Source organism: Colias eurytheme, chromosome 31 (assembly GCF_061535395.1).
Source record: "Colias eurytheme isolate Ceu_HAF_F1 chromosome 31, ilColEury1 Martin Lab GWU primary, whole genome shotgun sequence".
NCBI lineage: Eukaryota > Metazoa > Arthropoda > Insecta > Lepidoptera > Pieridae > Colias > Colias eurytheme.
Window position 1 is genome coordinate 2,059,815 of NC_143010.1, and position 21,417 is coordinate 2,081,231.

The 21,417-nt window shown below is 34.9% G+C and overlaps 1 protein-coding gene, 1 long non-coding RNA gene and 2 other non-coding genes across 4 annotated transcripts in view; 2 read left to right on the forward strand and 2 right to left on the reverse strand.

Moving 5' to 3' along the window:
- Orp8 (Oxysterol-binding protein-related protein 8) overlaps nucleotides 1–21,417 on the reverse strand; it is a 72,412-nt gene that overhangs the window by 38,835 nt on the left and 12,160 nt on the right. Inside the window, exons 2-9 of the mRNA XM_090119122.1 lie at nucleotides 20,180–21,112; nucleotides 19,627–19,690; nucleotides 18,858–18,964; nucleotides 8,271–8,441; nucleotides 7,127–7,213; nucleotides 6,296–6,440; nucleotides 2,848–2,968; nucleotides 1,786–1,880 (exon numbers count right to left, since the gene is read on the reverse strand). Of these exons, the coding sequence (XP_089975248.1) occupies nucleotides 1,786–1,880; nucleotides 2,848–2,968; nucleotides 6,296–6,440; nucleotides 7,127–7,213; nucleotides 8,271–8,441; nucleotides 18,858–18,964; nucleotides 19,627–19,690; nucleotides 20,180–20,290 (901 nt within the window). The 5' untranslated portion in view covers nucleotides 20,291–21,112. The remainder of the gene's footprint in view (nucleotides 1–1,785; nucleotides 1,881–2,847; nucleotides 2,969–6,295; nucleotides 6,441–7,126; nucleotides 7,214–8,270; nucleotides 8,442–18,857; nucleotides 18,965–19,626; nucleotides 19,691–20,179; nucleotides 21,113–21,417) is intronic.
- LOC149895407 (uncharacterized) overlaps nucleotides 1–21,417 on the forward strand; it is a 270,965-nt gene that overhangs the window by 22,371 nt on the left and 227,177 nt on the right. The gene's annotated exons all lie outside the window — the stretch shown is intronic.
- On the forward strand, nucleotides 15,561–15,632 carry TRNAC-GCA (transfer RNA cysteine (anticodon GCA)). The gene has a single exon. It is a non-coding gene; the product is annotated as a tRNA-Cys (tRNA).
- Nucleotides 21,165–21,238, reverse strand: TRNAN-GUU (transfer RNA asparagine (anticodon GUU)). The gene has a single exon. It is a non-coding gene; the product is annotated as a tRNA-Asn (tRNA).

Consider the following 21,417-nt stretch of genomic DNA (forward strand, 5'->3'; position numbering starts at 1 on the left):
TTACCACCGATTCGGAAAGCAGTATTCACATTCCTACCCTCAAAATACATACCTAACACTACACCCTTGTACATCCAGATCCTCCGACGACGAAGTGGTCGTATCCCTGAATCTTTCGTCACTCGGCGCCGTTTTAGTTATCAAAATGTTCTCTGGCGTATCGCAAATGACCTCAGAATTAGCCAACCTTCTTTTAAGCTTACTATGGAACGATTCGTCATTTTCCGAGTCCGTTTTAGCTCCAGATTCACGCAATTCGCTTATACGTTTTTGCGCAGCTTTCGATTTGCGTATAGACGGCGTGGAACTACGTCTATCGTATTTTGAGAGTTCATCTTTTTTGGTGCCTTGTTTTAAGACCAATTTGGGCATGTCAAAGAATTTTAATATTGGCGATTTGCGAATCAACTCTAAGTTCATAGGGCTAGAGGTTAAACTCCTGTGGCGAATTTGTTTCACTTCAAGTCTTTTTGTTTTTATATTGTCGCTTGAGGAAGATCGTTTTGGGGGTCGTTTTCGGGGTAAGTAAGGGGTAGATACTGTGGTGTCTGGTGAGAATACTGTGATATAGCGATACGGGTAAGGGTAGGGGGTTGATAATTTAGTTTGTTTATTTATAACAAGGGTATATGTCAGGTTAGTGCTATCTCGCTCGCACGTGATAAAAATGGGAAGATTTGACTTAACGTGGCGCAAATCTATAAGAAAAACAGCGTTAATATTAAAACCCCTTTTGCTAAAAATAAAGGAACATAGTGCAAGCGAGATAGGGTACAATTCACAGACATATTAATATTACTTAGAACCATAGAGTTATTCTATCTTTGCTCTGAAATCTATGGTCATAATTATACGTCATAGTGAAGTTTTATTTAGCTATCTATACTTTAGCATTAAATTAAAAATATAAATTACCCACAAATACCGTTTTGTTAATTATCGTCGTTTGACAATTATTTCACATCACCTTTAAAAACATGGCTGTCATAAAAACATACATATCATATTAAAAGTTAAAACACACAATATTTATAACATACCTACGTTGCGAAATTATACATCTACTTATAAATTACATATAAAGGTTTCTTAAGAATGCTTTAATGAAACAAGGACTTCAAGTAAAATTTTTACGTCCTTTTTTCAAAGAAAATTTTGTATAAAAAATATACTGTATGTATATAATAATTGATTTAAATAAAATAAATAAAAAAATAAATAAATAAAAATAAAATTGCAGAAAGAATAATCTTTGATAAATTACTGTTTTAAAAATACAGTAGATATCACATAAACACTTTCTGTAGTTTAATTTACTGTCATTACTTAATTTTATGATCGCCTCCTTAGTACAGTGGTTGACGCGTGCGCGTAGCACCGAGGGGTCCTGGGTTCAATTCCCGGTGGAGACGAAGAAAAAAAATGTCTCGGTCTGGCAGGACACAGAAGGCTGATCACCTACTTGTCCCTAAATAAAATCAATCAGTGAAACAGATGTATAATGCATCTGCCCCTTATCCCACTATGGGGACACGGGACTTCACAGCAACTTACTTTTATAATTATCACTATGATCTATTTACAATAGAATAGAATTTCCCCTATAAGGTTCAAAATTTAAAGATAATATAGGTATATCATAATATTGATAATAATAAAGCCCGCATCGTTTACTTTTATGTTAATCAAAGAGACGAAAAACTGCATTCATCATATTTAAATTAAAATCACATTACTTATATTTATTTTTTATTCTATTACCTATATAAATACGAAAAAACTCACCGTGCTCATTAAAATGTTTCTCCAATTCCTCATGCGATATATTCGTTTGTGACGCAGGAGCATCTACCGCTTGCTCTGGTCTTGAACGGGAACATCTATAGAAATAATAATTTAGTGTTAGACGTAACTTTTGATTTAGGGCCGATTTTTCAATGCTTGGATAAAACTTATTCGTCGAATAATGTATAAAACTACCATTTTAAAAACGTATTCTAATTGCCCGTATTTGACAGTTTACGTGACATTTTAATATTATCGTGTAATACTTTATTGGACGGATAAATTTTATCCAAGCATTGAATAATCGGCCCTTAGTGTTAGACGTAATTTTTGATCTAATATTTTAGTGGATGAATAGTTGTCATTATAGTTGTCACTATTTCCTGTCAAAACATGCTAGCTGTCGAATACTATAAAATGTCGCGTTCCTTTGACTCGTGTCTAGGGGCTCGGACGTTGATTATACGACGTTCGACCCAACTACCCTCACTTTGCTAATAGTCGTTGACTTGCTGCGATTTGTTATCAACTACCTACATCAATTAGGTAGCTGTGTAGAATCGCAGTACATTCTTATTACATTCAAACTAATATTTAACCCGGCCTCGCGTGTAATTTCTTATAATATAACTAGCGGTCCGCCCCGGCTTCGCCCGTGGTACCTACATGTTTAAACTATCCTCAAGTTGGATCGAACTGCACTGCATGGTGTGCGAATTTTATTATAATCGGTTAAGTGGTTTAGGAGTCCATTGATGACAAACATTGTGACACGAGATATATATATTAAGATAAATAATAATATTTTTGACGTGACAACGTCTTATAATTCGATAGAGCCGGCTGCACGCACGAAAAAACATGACTCATGCGGCGTTGCCTCGCTCTGAGGCGTTCCATGTAAGGCTTGAAGTGCGAGCGAGAGCGCGGAACGAGCGACAAAGAAGCACAATCGGACGTTGTCACGTTCAACTATCGTCAGTAAACCGACTTTACAGACAACCAATTTTTTTAAGAATGCTATAAAACTGTATATCTATTGAAAATTAAACAAATAAGTACCTAAGCATAGCATTACTGCATCGCAGGGCCAACTCGAGCCCGTCGAGCCAACAGTGACCGGCCGCTTGTGATGGCGCTCGGAATATTAGATGCGCGGTTGGTAACGGTTGTACTACTGCACCTGGGGGTAGAAATAAATTAAATTTAATTAAAATAAGATTAGCGAAAAACCTTAGAATACATGTATAAACTGACGTAGAAGTGGTATATGCAAAAATTGATATTTTTTGTTTTTTGAAGTGAAAACTTCTTTAGCGGCGTTGAGCACTTTTTCTGTAATGGGTATAAAATCTTAAACTCGCGTCAGGACACGTGACCTGATCGAAAAAGCGTAAGACGGATACCATTCCAAAATATCAAACATGCTCAACGTTAATAATCAAGTTTTCACTTCTGCCGGCACTCCCAGAGTGCAACCCGTCTTTTTTCATATTCCATTCTTTATAAATATAAATTTATAAAGAATAGAAAAAAAAAAATTCGATCACGAGGCGGGACTCGAAATTTATAAATTTATATTAGTGGTATATGCACACAAACTAGTAGCTAAAACCGTTCCACGTTATCTACATAAACATTCTACCCACACAAACTTAGTAATGTACATTTACACGTACTCCGTGGTGAGACAAAGATAGAATATACATTTAGACCATTAGCCGAAAATTAGCAACTACTGACTAAACGCAATCAGGCTAATTAGCTGATTTCAAACGGAACGTGTTTTTATGCGTATTCCGCTTCTACCTCAGTTTATATATGTATTCTAAGTTATTAACGTTGTAAAAGCCGTTCGATTACTAGATAATACTAGATATTGTAAATCGTGCGTATGATTTGCGTACACATACGCACGTACTTGCGTATTTGTGAATATGTGTGTACGTGTCAGATGTTTGCGTACGTATAGATTCATCCTTACGATACATATTATATGTATATATTATGTTTGTATGTATTAGGGCTGATTTTTCAATCCTTGGTTAAACCTTATTCGTTGAATAATGTATAAAACTACTAGACCGGGAGATACTGACACAAAATTTCGAGTCATTTGTAACAGGATGGCGGTTCTACAGGGTTCTTAGTACGCAATGACAAAAAGAAAAATGATGGTGTGAACGCTGGTACCGGCGGCTTAGTCGCGTGGGCGTTAGTTGAACTCGTCGGAAAATAGCGAAAGTCAAACGATTTGTAACAGTATGGCACTTATTTTTCCTGGAAGTTTGAGGATCAAAGAATATAAATACAAAATTTCAAAGATCTAGGTGTTGGAAATCTTCACTTATATAAATAAATAATAAATTAATTTTTCAAGTATGACAGCACTTTTTCCCCCTACTAGCCTGGGGTAGAAGCCTTTGAAAATAATGAAAAGATAAAAAAAATCGCAGTCGGATGAAACCCATTAGAAAAGGAGGGGAATATGATAAAAATGTAAGGAAAAATAAATTACGGTCAATCCGAGTTCGGGAAGCGGGAGGGGGGAGCTTTTAAGAGAAAAAATGGTTTCTCTCAATTTCCGACAAAACTACAAGTCCTATAGAAAAAAGTTCTATAGCAAAGTTGTAGGTAATTAAAAGTTCTACAACTTTTGTATTCACAATTTTTTCACATAACCTAAAAATTTAGGTGAAAAATTCAAAAAACCAAGTTTTTGGTCTTTTATTTCTATCTACTTCAAAATTTATTTTTTTTCTACGAAATTTGGTGGAAACTTACTTTATTATGTCCCAAATACACTGTAATTTATTTGATCGAAAATATTTATTCTTTCGCCTTATTTTGAATTAATACCAAAAAAACAACCTAATTTTCAATTGAAAAGTCACCCGTCAAAATATCAGCTTTTTTCAAAAACTTGAAATTCTTGAACTCTATATCTTCTCTTGTATCGGCTTTTCGGTAATATTTCAAAAGAAAAATAATTATCTGTTCTAAGTTTAATATTTTACAGCATATTCAAAAGCAAAATGGTGTCGATAAAAACATTTCAGATAGTTCGAGAAGTGTGCCTGATTTAGTAAAAGCTAATTTTCAGACTGTTTGTATGCATTTCCTGAGAACATTTACTATGGTGGTGTTTATTTTTTTTACACCATATGAAAGTAGAGATTTCAATAAATAAAAGGCACCCCAAGTTTTTGAAAAAAGCTGATATTTTGACGGGTGACTTTTCGATTGAAAATTAGGTTGTTTTTTTGGTATTAATTCAAAATAAGGCGAAAAAATAAATATTTTCAATCAAATAAATTACAGTGTATTTGGGACATAATAAAGTAAGTTTCCACCAAATTTCGTAGAAAAAAAATAAATTTTGAAGTAGATAGAAATAAAAGACCAAAAACTTGGTTTTTTGAATTTTTCACCTAAATTTTTAGGTTATGTGAAAAAATTGTGAATACAAAAGTTGTAGAACTTTTAATTACCTACAACTTTGCCATTGAACTTTTTTCTATAGGACTTGTAGTTTTGTTGGAAATCGAGAGAAACCATTTTTTTCTCTTAAAAGCTCCCCCCTCCCGCTTCCCGAACTCGGATTGACCGTAATTTATTTTTCCTTACATTTTTATCATATTCCCCTCCTTTTGTAATGGGTTTCATCCGACTGCGATTTTTTTTTGTTTCAAAAATTATCTACTCTAGTCTATACTAGAAGTATGGCAAATATAATAATGGTCACATTTTATCAAATACTCTCCAAAAATCCAAATGCAATACTGATACAAAAAGTTTGGCGAAATAAATTTTTTTTGCAGATTTTCGGCGGCCATTTGGAATCGTCCGAAAAGTATGGCATGGCGATTTTCGTAAATGGCTGCACGACGATGGTTACCTGTGCAAAAGTTAGCCTGGTACAAATGGTTGAATAATTGTTTTATTTAAATCAACATATTCGCGTCGGTATGGCGGGCTGTAAGTCACACCGGAAAAGTATGGCATGACACTACCGCCTACTTCTTTTTTATGGGCTATCGGTAAATACTAAAATTTTTGTGTTACAAATCGTTTGACTTTCGCTATTTTTCCGACGAGTTCGGCTAGCGCCCACGCGACTAAGCCACCGATACCAGCGATCACACTATCATTTTTCTTTTTATCATTGCGTACTAAGACCCCTGTAGAACCGCCATCCTGTTACAAATGACTCGAAATTTTGTGTCAACATCTCCCGGTCTATACCATTTTAAAAACGTATTCTAATTGCCCGTATTTGACAGTTTACGTGACATTTTAATAGTATCGTGTAATACTTTATTGGACGGATAAGTTTTATCCAAGCATTGAAAAATCGGCCCTTAATTAAATTAAATTAATTTATTTTCTCATCACAAATGAACAATCAACACATGTGTATGTGTGTATATACCCATAGTCTCGTTATGCAACAGGTTGTGTGTGTGAGTTTTTCACGTGTTTACATGTTTGTATGAATGTATATACATACCAATAGTCTCGTTATGCGGTCCCCTCGGTGCCCAGATACTTTGTTCAAGCGGATGGTATAACTTGAAGCAGAAGCCGTCCTTTTTGCTCGGTCTCTCTATTACTTGGCAAGATGTTAGTAACACTGTGCCCACCCAGTGGCTGCGCTGTAATTTTGAAAATATTGCTATATTTAGAGGAAAAACAATATGTATTAACAGGAAGTTATCACTACATAGTATAAAACAAAGTCGCTTTCTCTGTCCCTATTTCCCTATGTCCCTTTGTATGCTTAAATCTTTAAAACTACGCAACGGATTTTGATACGGTTTTTTTAATAGATAGAGTGATTCAAGAGGAAGTATTAGGTTTTAGACAAAGGGGGCGTAGCCGCGGGCGGTAAGCTAGTTTATTAATAATATAATTTAATATTGATGAAAACATTTTCGTGTTTCGTTTTTTTTTAAATAAAAAAAAATCATTATTTAAACAAATTTTAAATAAACTACGACGACGCGTGTATTTTAATAATAATTTATGACCTAGCGGACTCGTACCCACTTTTTTATTTCTTTAAGGGCCGATTTTTCAATGCTTGGATAAAACTTATCCGTCCAATAAAGTATTACACGATAATATTAAAATGTCACGTAAACTGTCAAATACGGGCAATTAGAATACGTTTTTAAAATGGTAGTTTTATACATTATTCGAAAATTAAAAATCGGCCCTAAGGAAAATTTGTTTGTTCGCAACGATATCCAAAAGACTGCTCGGTCGATTCAACGTCGGTCGCAAGTCGCAATTTAAATATGTCATACCGCACGCGTACTTTAAATAACACAATACTCACTTTGGCTTTCGGACTCTTATACAGAAGCAATAAACCAGGCTTTAGCACGCACCATAATTTTGTCCATGATTTCAATGATCCGCGAACCTGAAAATATTTACAAAATTAAACTTTTAATCATAATGTTTCTATAAAAATAATGATGGCAGATAAATATTAATTATTTCTAAATAAATACATAATTTTTGACTTCGCGTTTGAACATAATAATGTACATTTACTATTTAATAAATTTAACCAATCACAACTCTGCAATACCAATTTTCGAACCAATCACGTAGCGCGCACTATTAGTTCTAATTTTTAAAATATTTATTTTATTACTAGAAATATAATCCACCAATCATGGACGTATAAAAAAAGACGGACGGTATATCGCCTAAACATTGAGTGAAGCCTAGTAATGGCGGCGACACATCCATGTGTGTGTGACATGTTGCCATGGCAACACTATGGCAACAGCTGTCCTGATGACAATGGCGGCTGTATTTTTTTTCTATAAATTTTGCCGTTATAATTTTGTCATTAAAACATTAATGAAATAACTTGCTTCCCTGTGGAATGTAATCCCTTGTGTTTTGTTATTTAAAATTATACTGTTGCGACACCATTTAACCACGCAAGACGGCATTTTAAATATTTTTTTGTGAAACAGTGACGCAGTTAATCAGTCGGTAGTTCACGACGTAATGGCGGCCGACTAGCTTACTATGGTGAGAGTGTGTGCGTGTTCATTGTCTTTACACGATCGCTAGCTTACTATGGTGGCTTCACGTTGTTTGTTCGTAATACGGCGTCCGTCTTTTTTTATACGTCCATGCCATCAATTATAACTCCCGCCGCTAATTATTAACTGATCAGTGACTATTCACAATCGCCTATTAAAAAGGTAACCAAAAAGTGCTGTAGCGGCAATCTATAAAACATTCATTCAAATTACCACCTTATTCTGTAGCAGTAACGTTCAAAATACATATTCACAGTACGTTTGTGCGTGCGTTTTTACATAAATGTGTGCGTACGTTCGTATAAGTATGTGCGTTCTTACGTACCTATGCCTGCATGTGTGTGTGTGCGCTCTTACGTACTTGTGTGCGTTCTAACGTACTTGTTTGCGTTCTTATGTGCGTGTGTGCGTACTTACTTTCAGCCAATCAGCGAGCACAACAACCGACGGGTCCTCTATAGAGTGCAACAACGCTGTCGCCGCTCTTTTCTTCTCCTTTCTATAATGTTGTCGTTGCGCCTTATAGCTCTCCTTGCGTGACAACGCCGTGCTTGCGTTGCGCGGTACGCCAACTGCCGTTTCCGACGACTGGAAACGTTTTAAACGGTTTTAAAACTCGATTTAAGGCCGATAATATGTCACAATAGTTTATAATATGAAATGTGAAAAGTAAATGTTTTATGACTAAAAATATAAAAGGTTGAGAAATTTTAAAGGAAGAAAAATATTCCGTTCTTTAAAATTTTCACTTTTGAAAGCTATAAAATTAAATAGCTATCAAATTAAAGTTTTGTAAAATTATAAAAGCTTTTGAATACGATTTAATCTCTTTTACGTTCAAAATGGTAAATCATTTTAACTATAGGTAAACTAGAATCTGATGGCAATTAGGGAAATCAAAATTTTGAGTGTGCAACCCTAGGGAAAAAGGACTGAACGATCTTGATACTGCGTATTTTTTATTTTGCCCTCAATATCATTAGTCACATTACACAAGTGGATAATACTGTAATTAATAATGAGATATCCACGTAATATTATGTAGGTACTTATTACATGTATAATATACATATTACTTTTCTAAAGGTAATACATAATAATATTGAAATGAAATGAAATGAAATGAAATAAATTTATTTGTCCATTATATGATTTACAATGAATGTACGACAGTGGGTCCCAAACTAAGTGAAATACTTGTGTCTTGGGACCCTGAGTTGCGCTTCTTGGTTATATACATATGTTATGGACAGTAGAAAGTTAACAAGTAGGTAAATAATCTAATGTAATGGAAGTTAATACAATTAATAAAAAAAAATAAAAGAAAAACAAAGTACATTATTTTGCGGTTTGGAGCACGCGTGTTCGTGATAGTGTGTGTGTGTTTAAGTGTGTGTGTGTTTAAGTGTGTGTGTGTGTGTGTGAGTGAGTGCGTGTTTGTGTGTGTGTGTGTCATTGTTTGTGGGTGAAGGCATATTGTTATAGTGTGTGTCAGCTCAGTGGTCCTTTAAGTAATTGTTCGGTTTCTTCAAAAGACAGCGTATGTAACCATTTCTTTATGACCTTCTTGCATGTGTAGTTCGATAGTAGTGTTATGTTACAATGTTTGTTGACACTATTGTATATCCGAGGAAACAAAAATTTTGGACATCGTTTAGCTAAAAGGGAGGATGCACGAGGACATGGCAGTGAGAATGTACGCCTTGAGGTGAGTTTTTTAAAGTCCTTTCTTATTTTTAAGGTTCTGTGAGTAGTTAACACAGCCTTGAGAACGAAGAGCTGCCTGACTCTTAGGACTGCGAACTCGCTATACAGGTCAGCTGTTGGGAAGCGGAAGGGTTTTCTCAGCATCACCTTTATGACGGCTCTTTGCGCTCTCTCCACAGTGATGAAGTTAGTTATTCCTGCACCCCCCCAAACAGATATGCCATATTGCAGAATAGATTGACAGAGCGCGTGAAATACGGAGGTGAGAATTGGAAGAGGAGCACAATCTCGCAGTTTTTTCATTACATAAATGAGTTTTCTAGTTCGCGAAGACAATGTTTCGATGTGAGATTTGAATGATAAGTTTTCGTCCAGTATGATTCCGAGATATCTTATAGTTTTTACACGTTCCACTATAGTACAGTTTTGGTCGCAGTTGTTTAATTCAGGATTGTTGCACGTGTGAAATTTAACTTGGAGATTTTGATTCGGTTTCGATGCCTGTGTTTTGGAAAAAGCAATTAATTTAGTTTTTTTTATATTTAAAGTAAGGAGATTTCTATCAAGAGCTTTAGCTAAAGTTTGGAGTCCAGATTCTGCGAGTTTGTACACCTCATCCCATCCATTAGAATGGAATATAATGGCTGTGTCGTCTGCGTAGGATATTATTTGAGCACTATTTAGGGGTAAGTTTACTATTTCGTTTATGTACAGGGTAAATAAGGTGGGACCGAGTATGCTGCCCTGCGGTACGCCAAATTTAATTGGTAAGACCTCACTCGCTATCCCGTCTATTTTTACATATTGTTTGCGGTTAGTCAAATAGCTAGAGAACCAGTCAAGCGCAAGGCCCCTTATTCCGACTGATTCTAACTTTTTTATGAGCAGACTCGGCGATATGGTATCGAACGCTTTGGCTAGGTCGATGAATACCACCAAAGCTTGTTCGCCATTTTGTATATGCGAGGCCACTGAGTTAGTTAGCAGCATGGCAGCGTCTTCCGTCGATTTACCCTTTCTGAATCCGAATTGCCTGTCACTAATAAGATTTTGTTTATCTAGGTAGTTAAGTAGTCTTCTGTTAACTATCTTCTCAAGAAGTTTCGATAAGATGTTTAATAGCGCGATGGGTCTGAAGTTTTCAGGGATGTCGACTGGCCCCCCTTTATGAATGGGGGTTACGGCTGCAATTTTCCAGCAATCAGGGAATGAGCCTGAACTTAAACTCAGGTTAAATATGTGGGAAAGAGGTTTAGCAATAAAAGGCCTTATTTTTTTCAATAAACGTGCCGTAATGCCGTCAGGTCCAGGCGAGCTATCGGATTTAATCTGTGAGAGATACTTGTCGACTTCGGATTCATCAGTAGGGAGGAAGAAAAAAGAGTTTATCGACGGGGTGGCCAGTGAGTGATTGTTTGTGAGTGTTTGTTCTGTTGCAGAGAGCCTGTTTAAGATTGTATTAGAGAGATTTTTGCCAACTGTCGTGAAATAGTGATTGAGTGAATTTAGTGTGTTGTTGTGTGTGTCATTAGCTAGTTTTATCGAGTCATTTTTGTGTGCGGAAGGATGTATGATAGATTTGAGTGTATTCCAGAGTTTTTTTGGGTTATGCTTGGTGTCCTCTATTTGCTTGCTATAGTACTCGGACTTTAGTGTGAATAGAAGCTTGTTACAAACATTTCTGTATTTCTTGTAAGTGAGACGCATATTTTCATCGTAGGGATGTTTTTTGGTGAGACTGTGCAGTTTATCTCTACGTTTTATGCATTTGATAAGATTCGGAGTTATCCAGGGTTTAATGTTTAGTTTATTACGACTTATGTGAACTTTTTTTGAGTGTTTATCAATGATGTTTAGTATTAGAGTTGTGAATATAGTGACTGCTGTATTAAGATAGCTGCATGAAAGTACGTTTGACCACGTTAAATTACTGACGTCATTAGTAACCGCTGTCTCGTCGATAAAAAATTTCCATCGGATACGAGGAGAGGGGCTCTCTTTATGATTGATTGTAGTTGCAGCAATAGCGATGTCGTGGTCTGTTATAGAGCTTTTGTATACAGCACCAGATTGCCCAAAGGGTGATTTAATAAATATGTGATCCAAGCACGCATTCTCTCTAGTCGGAGCGTTTATGACCGGAACAAGCCCATGCGATGCCATGACATTCAGGTAGTCGTTTCGTTTGTTATGAGCCGGATTACATATGTCGATATTAATATCCCCTGCAACCATTACTGTTTGGTATCTGCTTAATGTACGCAAGTTTTCGTCTAGAGAGAATAAGAACCTGTCTATGTTTGAGTAAGAAGGAGAACGATATAGCCCTAGTATAACGGTATTTGTGTTAATTTGAATGAGGAGACTATCGGAGTCAGTTATGTTCGATTGTAAAATGGTCTTGGTGTAGATGTCTCGTAGATAGATAATTATCCCGCCATTTTTGTTGTTCTGTGTAATTGTCCTAGCTACAGTATATCCAGGTAAAACATCCAGTATTGTACCATCAGAAAGCCAACATTCGGTTAAAACGATAATGTCAAAATTAAGGTTGAGGTTTACTAAAGTAACTGCAAAATCATCAAAGTTGCGTTGATAACTTCTTACATTGAGCGTTAATAATTTGAAGTTAAGTCGTGTGTTGGAAAGCTTTTTTCTGCAATCTTCTGTGTTTTCAAAAGTAAAGCATTCCACCTGTAAGTATTTATCTAAATCTTCAATAATATTAACTACAGCCATAGATGTGAATTAAAACGAATGAAAGTATAACGATGTGGAGTTGCTTTATATGAAGTGCTGTGGAATGCCAACGTGCGAGAAAAGATGGAATGCAGAAAAGTATATGAATAATTCTTGCACACGAAAAATTAGTTTTTGGGATGTCTTTGTAACGATGCAGATGTTGATAAAGATTTTTTGAAAATTCAGTACTGGTATAAAATAAATTGTTATGGTTGGTGTGTAGTGTGTAAAATAGGATGTGTGTCTGCGTGATCTTAAAGGTAGTGCATATTATGTAACAATATTGATTAAGAGTGTTTGTGAGTTGAGTATAATATGTATAAAGTAAATAGTTGTAGTGTGTGTATAGTGTGTAATATAGAATGTGTGTCTGCGTGAATTTGAAGGTATTACTTAGATAACAATATTGATAAAGAGTGTTTGTGAGTTGGGTATTTGTGTAAAATAGAGAGTTGTGGTTAGTGTGTTGTGTGTGATATATGATGCGTGTCTGCGTGCTTTTAAAGGTATAACGTAACAATAATACAAGAAGATTCATGCGATAATTAATTAAAACATAAGTTTTATGCAAATTAAAAGTGCTAGCTGTTATTATATAATAATAATCAAGAATTTTGAGGAATTTTACGGTGTTGCCATGGAACGCTCCATAGTTGCAGTTATTGGTTTTCGGAGGTCGGGGAACCGAGCGCCGATTCCAGGTCTTGCATGGTCCGAATGAGGATTGATGGATTTCCTTCTTGTTTTCGCAGAAGTATAGAGCCGTTCTTTGTCCAGCAGTATTTATACCCACGTTCTTTTGAGCGAAGCTTTGCGATACGAAATAACTGGCGATTTGAACTAGTAAGCCGTTCATTAACGTACAGTGTCTTTGGCGCACCAGGGACTTCAATATCGGATGACGATAGTGCATGTCTACTTTTTGCTGCTTTGAGGAATTCGTCGCGTTTTAGCCGGCGCAGAAATCGGATGACGAGATGCCTCGGCGGTGTATCACTGGTATCCTTAGGCGAGCGCCGCCGGGGCCCCACCCTTGTAGAATAATCGATGTCGTTGTCCTCCAAAGAAACTCCTATTTTGCGGGCAAATACTTTAACTATGTGAAGCGGGCTTTCGTTGGGGAATTCATTGACGCCGGAGATCTCGATTTCGTTTCTTAACGATGTTTGGTTTTGTGACTCCAGTTGTTCACGGAGACTCGATATAGTTTTGTTTAAATTAATTATTTCATTGCTATGGCATTCTAGAATTTTAATTCGAGTCTCATAGTCGTCGAGGCGAGTGCTACAATTGGAAAGATGATCAGTAACGGCTTTCATATGTTCTTTTAATTCACTCATGTCCGAGCGAAGGAGTTTAATATCGTTTGCGAGCGATAACAAAACAGATGATTCATTCGACGGGCTCTGCGACGAAGCAATCGGTCGGCGGCCGCTGGGACGGATGGTCACGTTGTCGCGCTCGTCACTTAAATTATTATTGCGCACCGGCGTGTTTGTATTGTCTCGCTTCGGTTCCTTGCATAAGCACGAAGGACATGCCCAATGCTGTTTAATTTCTTCAGATATTTTCGATACATTAACACATATGGGATGGTATGAAAGTTCGCATTTGCAGCATTTAATAAAGGTTGTTTTTAGTGGCTTGTTACAAGCGGCGCAGTTGTTATTCATGTTAAATGACAATATGCGTCGGTGAATAAGATTAAAAGATAAGTAATAGTGACGACTTGCCAGGTAGTTGTGATGTTGCGGTTAGAGTTGGATGGGTGAGTCACTGATTTTTTTGCAAGAACTGTACACGTCCACCTTCGGTGAGATCAAAAACGCAACTCAAACTTATTATGTATTTACACATAGGTACCTATATTTGAATATACATATATCATTATGGCATGTGAAAATATGGATGTAATGATAATTGATAATGCAGATCAAAACTAATTTACTATATTTAACGATTGTTTATAATTTTTTATAAAATAAAACAATAATAAAATAAAATCATGTTTATTTTCGTAAGTAATACACATTATAAAATTGACTTGTACACCTTGACGCCCTTTCACGCGCTTTAAAATTGAAAATTGTGATGTGTTTGACCCTTCTTCATCGAATATTTTTCTATACACATTGTAAACAACACCTATTGCTTGTGATCGCAGCGGTTTTATCGACATTTCGAAGATTTTGAAGACAAAATCCTAAAAATTAATCATCAACACAAGTAATTTGACAACCAATTTGATAGTTGTCAAATAAAGTTGCCACATGAAAATCTTTTATTTTTTTAATATAAATATGCCATCAGATTCTGGTAGACCTATAGAAGTTGTTTGATACGAGTTTTAATTACTTTAAATTAAGACGGTGCCACACGGTGCTTTAAATATGGGTATGTGTAAATATACATTTGTAATCCATACTAATATTATAAATGCGAAAGTAACTCTGTCTGTCCGTCTGTCTGTTACTCAATCACGCCTTAACTACTGAACCAATTTGCATGAAATTTGGTATGGAGATATTTTGATACCCGAGAAAGGACATAGGCGACCTTTTATTGCGAAATATGTACCACGGGCGAAGCCGGGGCGGACCGCTAGTAACACATAAAACTAAACCTAAATACTTTTGTAATGACAGCACTAAAAGTAAACAAATCAAATACCAACAAAAAGAATATCTGTTAAAAAACATAGCTTAATATTTATATCGTTATCTTGAATTATCATGAAACTAATTATCCCTACTAATATTATAAATGCGAAAGTAACTCTGTCTGTCTGTCTGTTACGCTTTCCCGCTTAAACCTCTCAATCGTTTTTGATGAAATTTGGCACAGACAATCTTTAGACCCTGAGAAAGAACATAGGCTACCTTTTATCAAAACACCACGCGAACGGAAGCTAGTAGTCATATAAAATTAACACTCACACTTAAAACACTATAACACGTATTAATAAACTGTATGATACTCTCTTATAGTAGATATTTGACTAATCTATACTAATATTATAAAGCTGAAACGTTTGTTTGTTTGAACGCGCTAATCTCAAGAACCACGGGTCCGATTTGATAAATTACTATACCGTTAGATAGTCCATTTATTGAAGTAGGCTATATTATATCCACGCTAAGACCAATAAGAACGGAACAATGCGGGCCGCGCGGCACATCTAGTTATAATATAAAAACTATGAATTTATTTATTCAAGTAAAAACAATATAGTACATTATTTCAACATATTCTTCAAGTGGGGATATAGCTCAGTGGTAGAGCATTCGACTGCAGATCGAGAGGTCCCCGGTTCAAACCCGGGTGTCCCCTGTATAACAACTTTTTTTATTATTTTTATTTTGTTAAAACTATGAATAATATTGCTTTTCACTTGAAATTAAGTTTAACATTTTAAATTGCATTTCTATTTTTTTTCTCATGAGGTTATTTCTATTAAGGCTGCAGTCTAGCAAAATTGCGTTTTCAACAAGTTATTTGACAATTTTTTCCCGGCTAATGAAATGATAAACTGAATTTTTTTTTCTTGTTTATCAATTAGTGTTATATACGCAATGCGCGTGAATTTTTTCACATTTATAAAGTTACTTTATGTTACCTTAATCAGGCCTTCAAGATAAGTCTCTTTCCCCCAAAATCATTTCGAGCTAAGTTTGTGCACTCACTACGTTGCAACCGATTACAATTTACACAATCTGATCAGCGCATTATTATCCTTATATAGTCGTTATTAAAAACTGCTGAATACAATTGCCGAAAAACTTATGATTTTCTTAATTAGAGCGTTATAAATTCATTAAATTTCCCATTTTTTGCCTTACAAAATCGATTGATAAATACTGCTAAAAGTTATTTTTTCCATTAATTTATTCGAGTTGGTTGAAGACCAATGAGTATTAATCCTTTAAAAAATTTTTTTTTTGAATTTTAATAATTCTTTAAATATTAAAAAAATATTTAAAATAATAAGGAAAAATCCTAGCGAATTTCTTTAGTCGCGCTCCTTGGGCCGGAGCGTTCTGACGTGTGCTCTACGCTCGATTTTCCTTCATACCGAAGTGAAAGTTGCTCTACTTCATTAAATTTAATATTTTTGTTAATTGATTATTTTTATCTTAGTTTTGTGCAAATATTCGTATTTTTAAACATTTGATTTCGATATGGAAAATAAACGAAAAAAATACGCGTGTAACTACTAGAAAAAAAATTATCTTCGAACATAAAGTTAATGAAACCAAATAGATTGCAAAGGTGATTGGCAACAATTTCTTTATTTTACGGGGTGTCAGTAAAGGGATGTATATTTCTTTAAAACTAAAGTAAGCTCATAAATTTTCTTATAATATAATTTTTTTGAAGTTCCAAAAATGTTTATTTTTCGTTTGAGAAATACGAAATATAATATAAACTTGTATTGAGAACTTGAACTTCCCAAGTTCATCCGGGGAAATCCCCATACGGGGAAAATGATTTGTTTACTCCAAAATTGATCCGAGGTGTTTTAATTTTTTCTTCTAGTCATTTTCAACGTAGCGGCATGTTGTTTGATTATTAATTTTGTAACTTAAATACAGGATGTTGGTTTTATATTCTGATCTTACAGACGCGCTGACAAATTTAGTCCACCATTTCTAGTTTAGTCTACCAACTCTAAGTACCAATATTAAAACGAATGGATTATCATCACATCATCAAAATTCAGTGGGGTTGAGAACTAAACAAACAGAAGTAACAGAGACGCGAAGAATAAAAAAAGAGGACGAAAACGATAATTCGTTGATGCTTTCCCTTTTCGACGTATTGTTAGGGTACATCACCAATCTGCAAAAAACAAAACTGATGATTCCCAATTGCTGATTAAAAATGAAAAACAAATAATCGACAACAGTGGTGAAAATTTGCTGATCACAATGAAACATCCTTCAGTGGTAGCAGATTTACTCATTTAAAATGTATCGGTGAACAGCGTAAAGGAGAGGAGGACAGGAAAACATTATGAATGTGGATGGTGGATTGTATACAGGGTGTAATCGATAAGTATGTGCAGGCGATTATGACGTTATTATTGCAGGTATCAAAAAACTTAAAACTGATATCGAAATTACTTTACCTAATGAGCAAAATGACAATAATAACTTTTTAAAAGTATAACGAGAAATATCTAAAAAATTTACTTTATACACTCCCATATCAAAAAGGGAAAATGGGACTAGTAGAAGTTAAATGTCTAATTCCGGCAAAAGACATGAATGCGGAAGATGCGGTTAAAAAAAATTTAATATTTGAAATACAATGCAAAAAATAACACTTTTGTCATAGATAAGAATCATGACTATTTTTTCCAAATTCAGGGACAACTAAACGTTGCAGAAGCAGAAGTCTGCTTATTTGCTGTTTGGACCGGAGTGAATAATTCGTTAAAAATAGAATATATAAAAAAGTATGTAACGTTTAGGCAAAATAAAATGATGGACCATTATTGGATTTTACATAAATTGCCTACTGTCAGAATTGATTGATTCGAGACTTCAGCATTCGATGCCCATCAAGGACCCATCCTATACCATTCAAGCGATTGAAAAAAAAGAGATAAATCCAGTGTAACCGATAAAGCATCAGAATGCTAGCAAAAGATTTATTAGGTTTATCAATATAAATCTATATATGTATTATACATAATATAATAAATCTGTAGAAGACGCGAAGACTGACATCCGCGCGGACGGAGTCGCGGGCGGAAGCTAGTCAGAAATAAATATCTTTTGTTTTCATTTGCGTATTTTTCTATTTTATAATTTTTTAACACAAACATTACATTTTTTTTATTAAATACAAAATTTGTTTATCCGTTTTATTAGTTAGACTGAACAACTTTCACTAAGAAACTTAGGTCGAAAAAAATGTATAGAGTTATGCATTTTGTATGGAAAGCTTATTTTTTTTATATTTCGTCCAAATTTCTTTGTAAAAGTTGATCAGTTATATAAACATGAAGTTGAAGATATCAATAGAAAATATTCGCAAATTTTGTGTATAAAAAAAATCACCCCGTGTAATTTTCACGAAAATTGTTTCAAATTGTCATTGTTGGTACTTAGTACGAATATTAAATTATGCATACGAATGATTTAATTTTTAAAAATTAAGTGGAGCAACTTTCCCTTAGTACATTTGTATTATTTACATATAGGATGACAGGATGCATTTGTTTGCACTACTAGACCAAGCCCTTAAGTACTTTAAAAGTTATAGAAATGAACTGAAATGACTTATCACTACATAGTATAAAACAAAGTCGCTTTCGCTATCCCTATATCCCTATGTATGCAAATCTTTAAAACTACTCAACGGATTTTGATGCGGTTTTTTTAATTGAAAGATAAAAACTTTAAGGGAAAAAACTTATCCTATGTTTTTTCGCAGGCTCAAGCTATTTCTGTACCAAATATCATCGAAATCGGTGAAGCAGTTTTTGCATGAAGGAGTAACAAACATACATACAATCATTCGCATTTATAATATTAATAGGACACATACCTTATCAGAAGAAGTGCCGTCCGGGGGCTGCGCCCTGCTGTCTCCAGATGCGGGGGTCGATAGCGGAGCCCCGGGCGAGCGGGGCGGAGGCGTGAGTGTAGGCTCTCCTGGAAAAATTATATTTTTATTTTTATTTAGAGCTTAAAACAGGGATTCGACAAAAATAAAGAAACTATATGTACAACTACAGTGATGTGAATGCGATATTTTTGAAAATATTTGGGCTATTTACAATATGCCAGACTGTTGGGCGTTGGTTTACAAAAAATTAAAAATAAACGTGCATATTATGTTGGAAATCACAATACAATATACAGGGTGTCCCACCGTTGGTATTCTTAGTTCAATGGAGGTTATAATTTTGCATACGCTGAGTACGTAAAAAATACTTTAAAAAATCCAGATGCATTTTCTTTCAAATAGATGAAATCTTAAAACTCTTTGTGTACACCCCTATCAAGCAACCCGCCCAACTTTGCCGCCCGCACGTGATTATGTTTTCATAGACAAAATGCTGACATAAACGAAGCGTTATATGCCGGCTGCGCGAAGCTAGAGAAAAAAACATACAAGTCATACAGTCTTAGGGGGCATCCATAAATTACGTCCCTTATTATTTTATTTGATAAGTGGGCCGAAACTTCAATTCTTTATAAATAAATAATAAGTACTTTAATTAAGGTATATTACACAATTTTTATAGTAGAACCACTAGTTCCTGAGATTTACACGACCAAACAAACTTACAATATTTTAAAGAATAAATTACCGTATGTAGGCGGCGACGAAGGTGCAGAACTCGAGAGTACGACACTCAGGGGCTGATGAGTCTTCTGAAACATATGGATAAGTAAATTTGTATTGTATTAAATAAAATAAACGCTATCTGGAGCCGTATTATATGACGATCTTATTTCCAGACAGTTTACGCTGTGAATTGAACTGACTGGCAAATTCATATTACGATTGAAATAACCATGGCTGGTTATTGCGACTATAATATGAATTTGCCAGTCAGTTCAATTAACGGCGTAAACTGTCTGGTAATAAGATGTCATAAATCATAATACAGCCCCAGGACTAGGATTAAGTACTCATATTGGGTTTTACCAATTAATTATTGTTTAAAACTTTTGGAACTTTTTATTTGCTACTTCAATTATTTGGCAAAATGATCTAGACAATATTCCGGATCGAATGAGCTAAACCACATAATTTTATCAGAATTATGTTGAATTAACACCTTTTTAAGCTTCAAGACTAGGATAGTAGCAAACATAATATATTACAGAAATAGTACGTATGTATGCACATAACATTACCTTTAGATAATTCGGCGTCGACGTATGAAACTGCGGGTACTCCGGCGGTCGGACCGCGGGCGACGCGGGCGCGGCTGGCGTCGTCGGCTCGACGGCTGGCGAGGAACTCATTTTATTGCCGTTCACACCATCGTTGCAAGGGAACGGGATAACGGAATCGAAGTTACCGGGATAGCGGAATCGAAGTTACCGGGATAATTGAATCGAAGTTACCGGGATAACAGAAACGAAGCTATCCGGATAACGGAAACGAAGCTATCGGGATAACGGAAACGAAGCTATCGGGATAGCGGAATCGAAGTTACCGGGATAACAGAAACGAAGAAACGGGGATAACGGCAACCGTGTCAGACGTTCCGTTGCGATGGTAAATATCGTATAACGTTTATGGCACGCGATTTTGATTACAAAATACGAATCGATCAAAAATAAAGCTATATATATATATAGCTTAGAGTTAGAAAAACTATATGTATATTTACTCTATATGTAAACGTTAAGCTAATTTATTGCTTTTATTTAGTAAATTGTTTTAAATTTAATTCAATAAATATTTATTACTAGATAACTTTGTGTGCTTAAAAATATAGTGGTGCAAATTGTTTTATTTATTTATAGATAATCATGAAAATTTTTATAATCTATAAGGGTACAAAACTCTATACTTATCGTACATCTACAAAACAGTAGATAATATAATATTTTTTTAAAAGCGCGTGAACTGTGTTCATAGACAAAAAATATTTATTTTTATTTATTTTTTATCACTGGCAAAGACACTGGGTTCGAAATTCCTAATGTATGGAATGAATAAATGGAATATTACTATGATAATTATTATTGTATTTAAAATTAATTGGCAGTGTTTTATAATTATTTACAGGAATGTCGCTAGGAAATATGGTAAGGAAATGGGAATGAAAAGGATGTGTCCTGAAAAATATAAAAAATAAACTTTAATAAAAAATAATATTAAAAAAAATTACGCCCCCGGGTGGGCTCGAACCACCAACCTTTCGGTTAACAGCCGAACGCGCTAGCCAATTGCGCCACGGAGGCGATGGCTACCATGGCGAAATTATCGACCTATTTCTTTTTACAATAATTGATACCTACATAGAACACAATATGTATATTAAATACATAGTATTTTCCTTCATTGTTATAGGTCATGTTAATTACATAATATTTATTAAGCCTTTTATATCTATCGAGATTAATAAACCTAGTTATCTCTA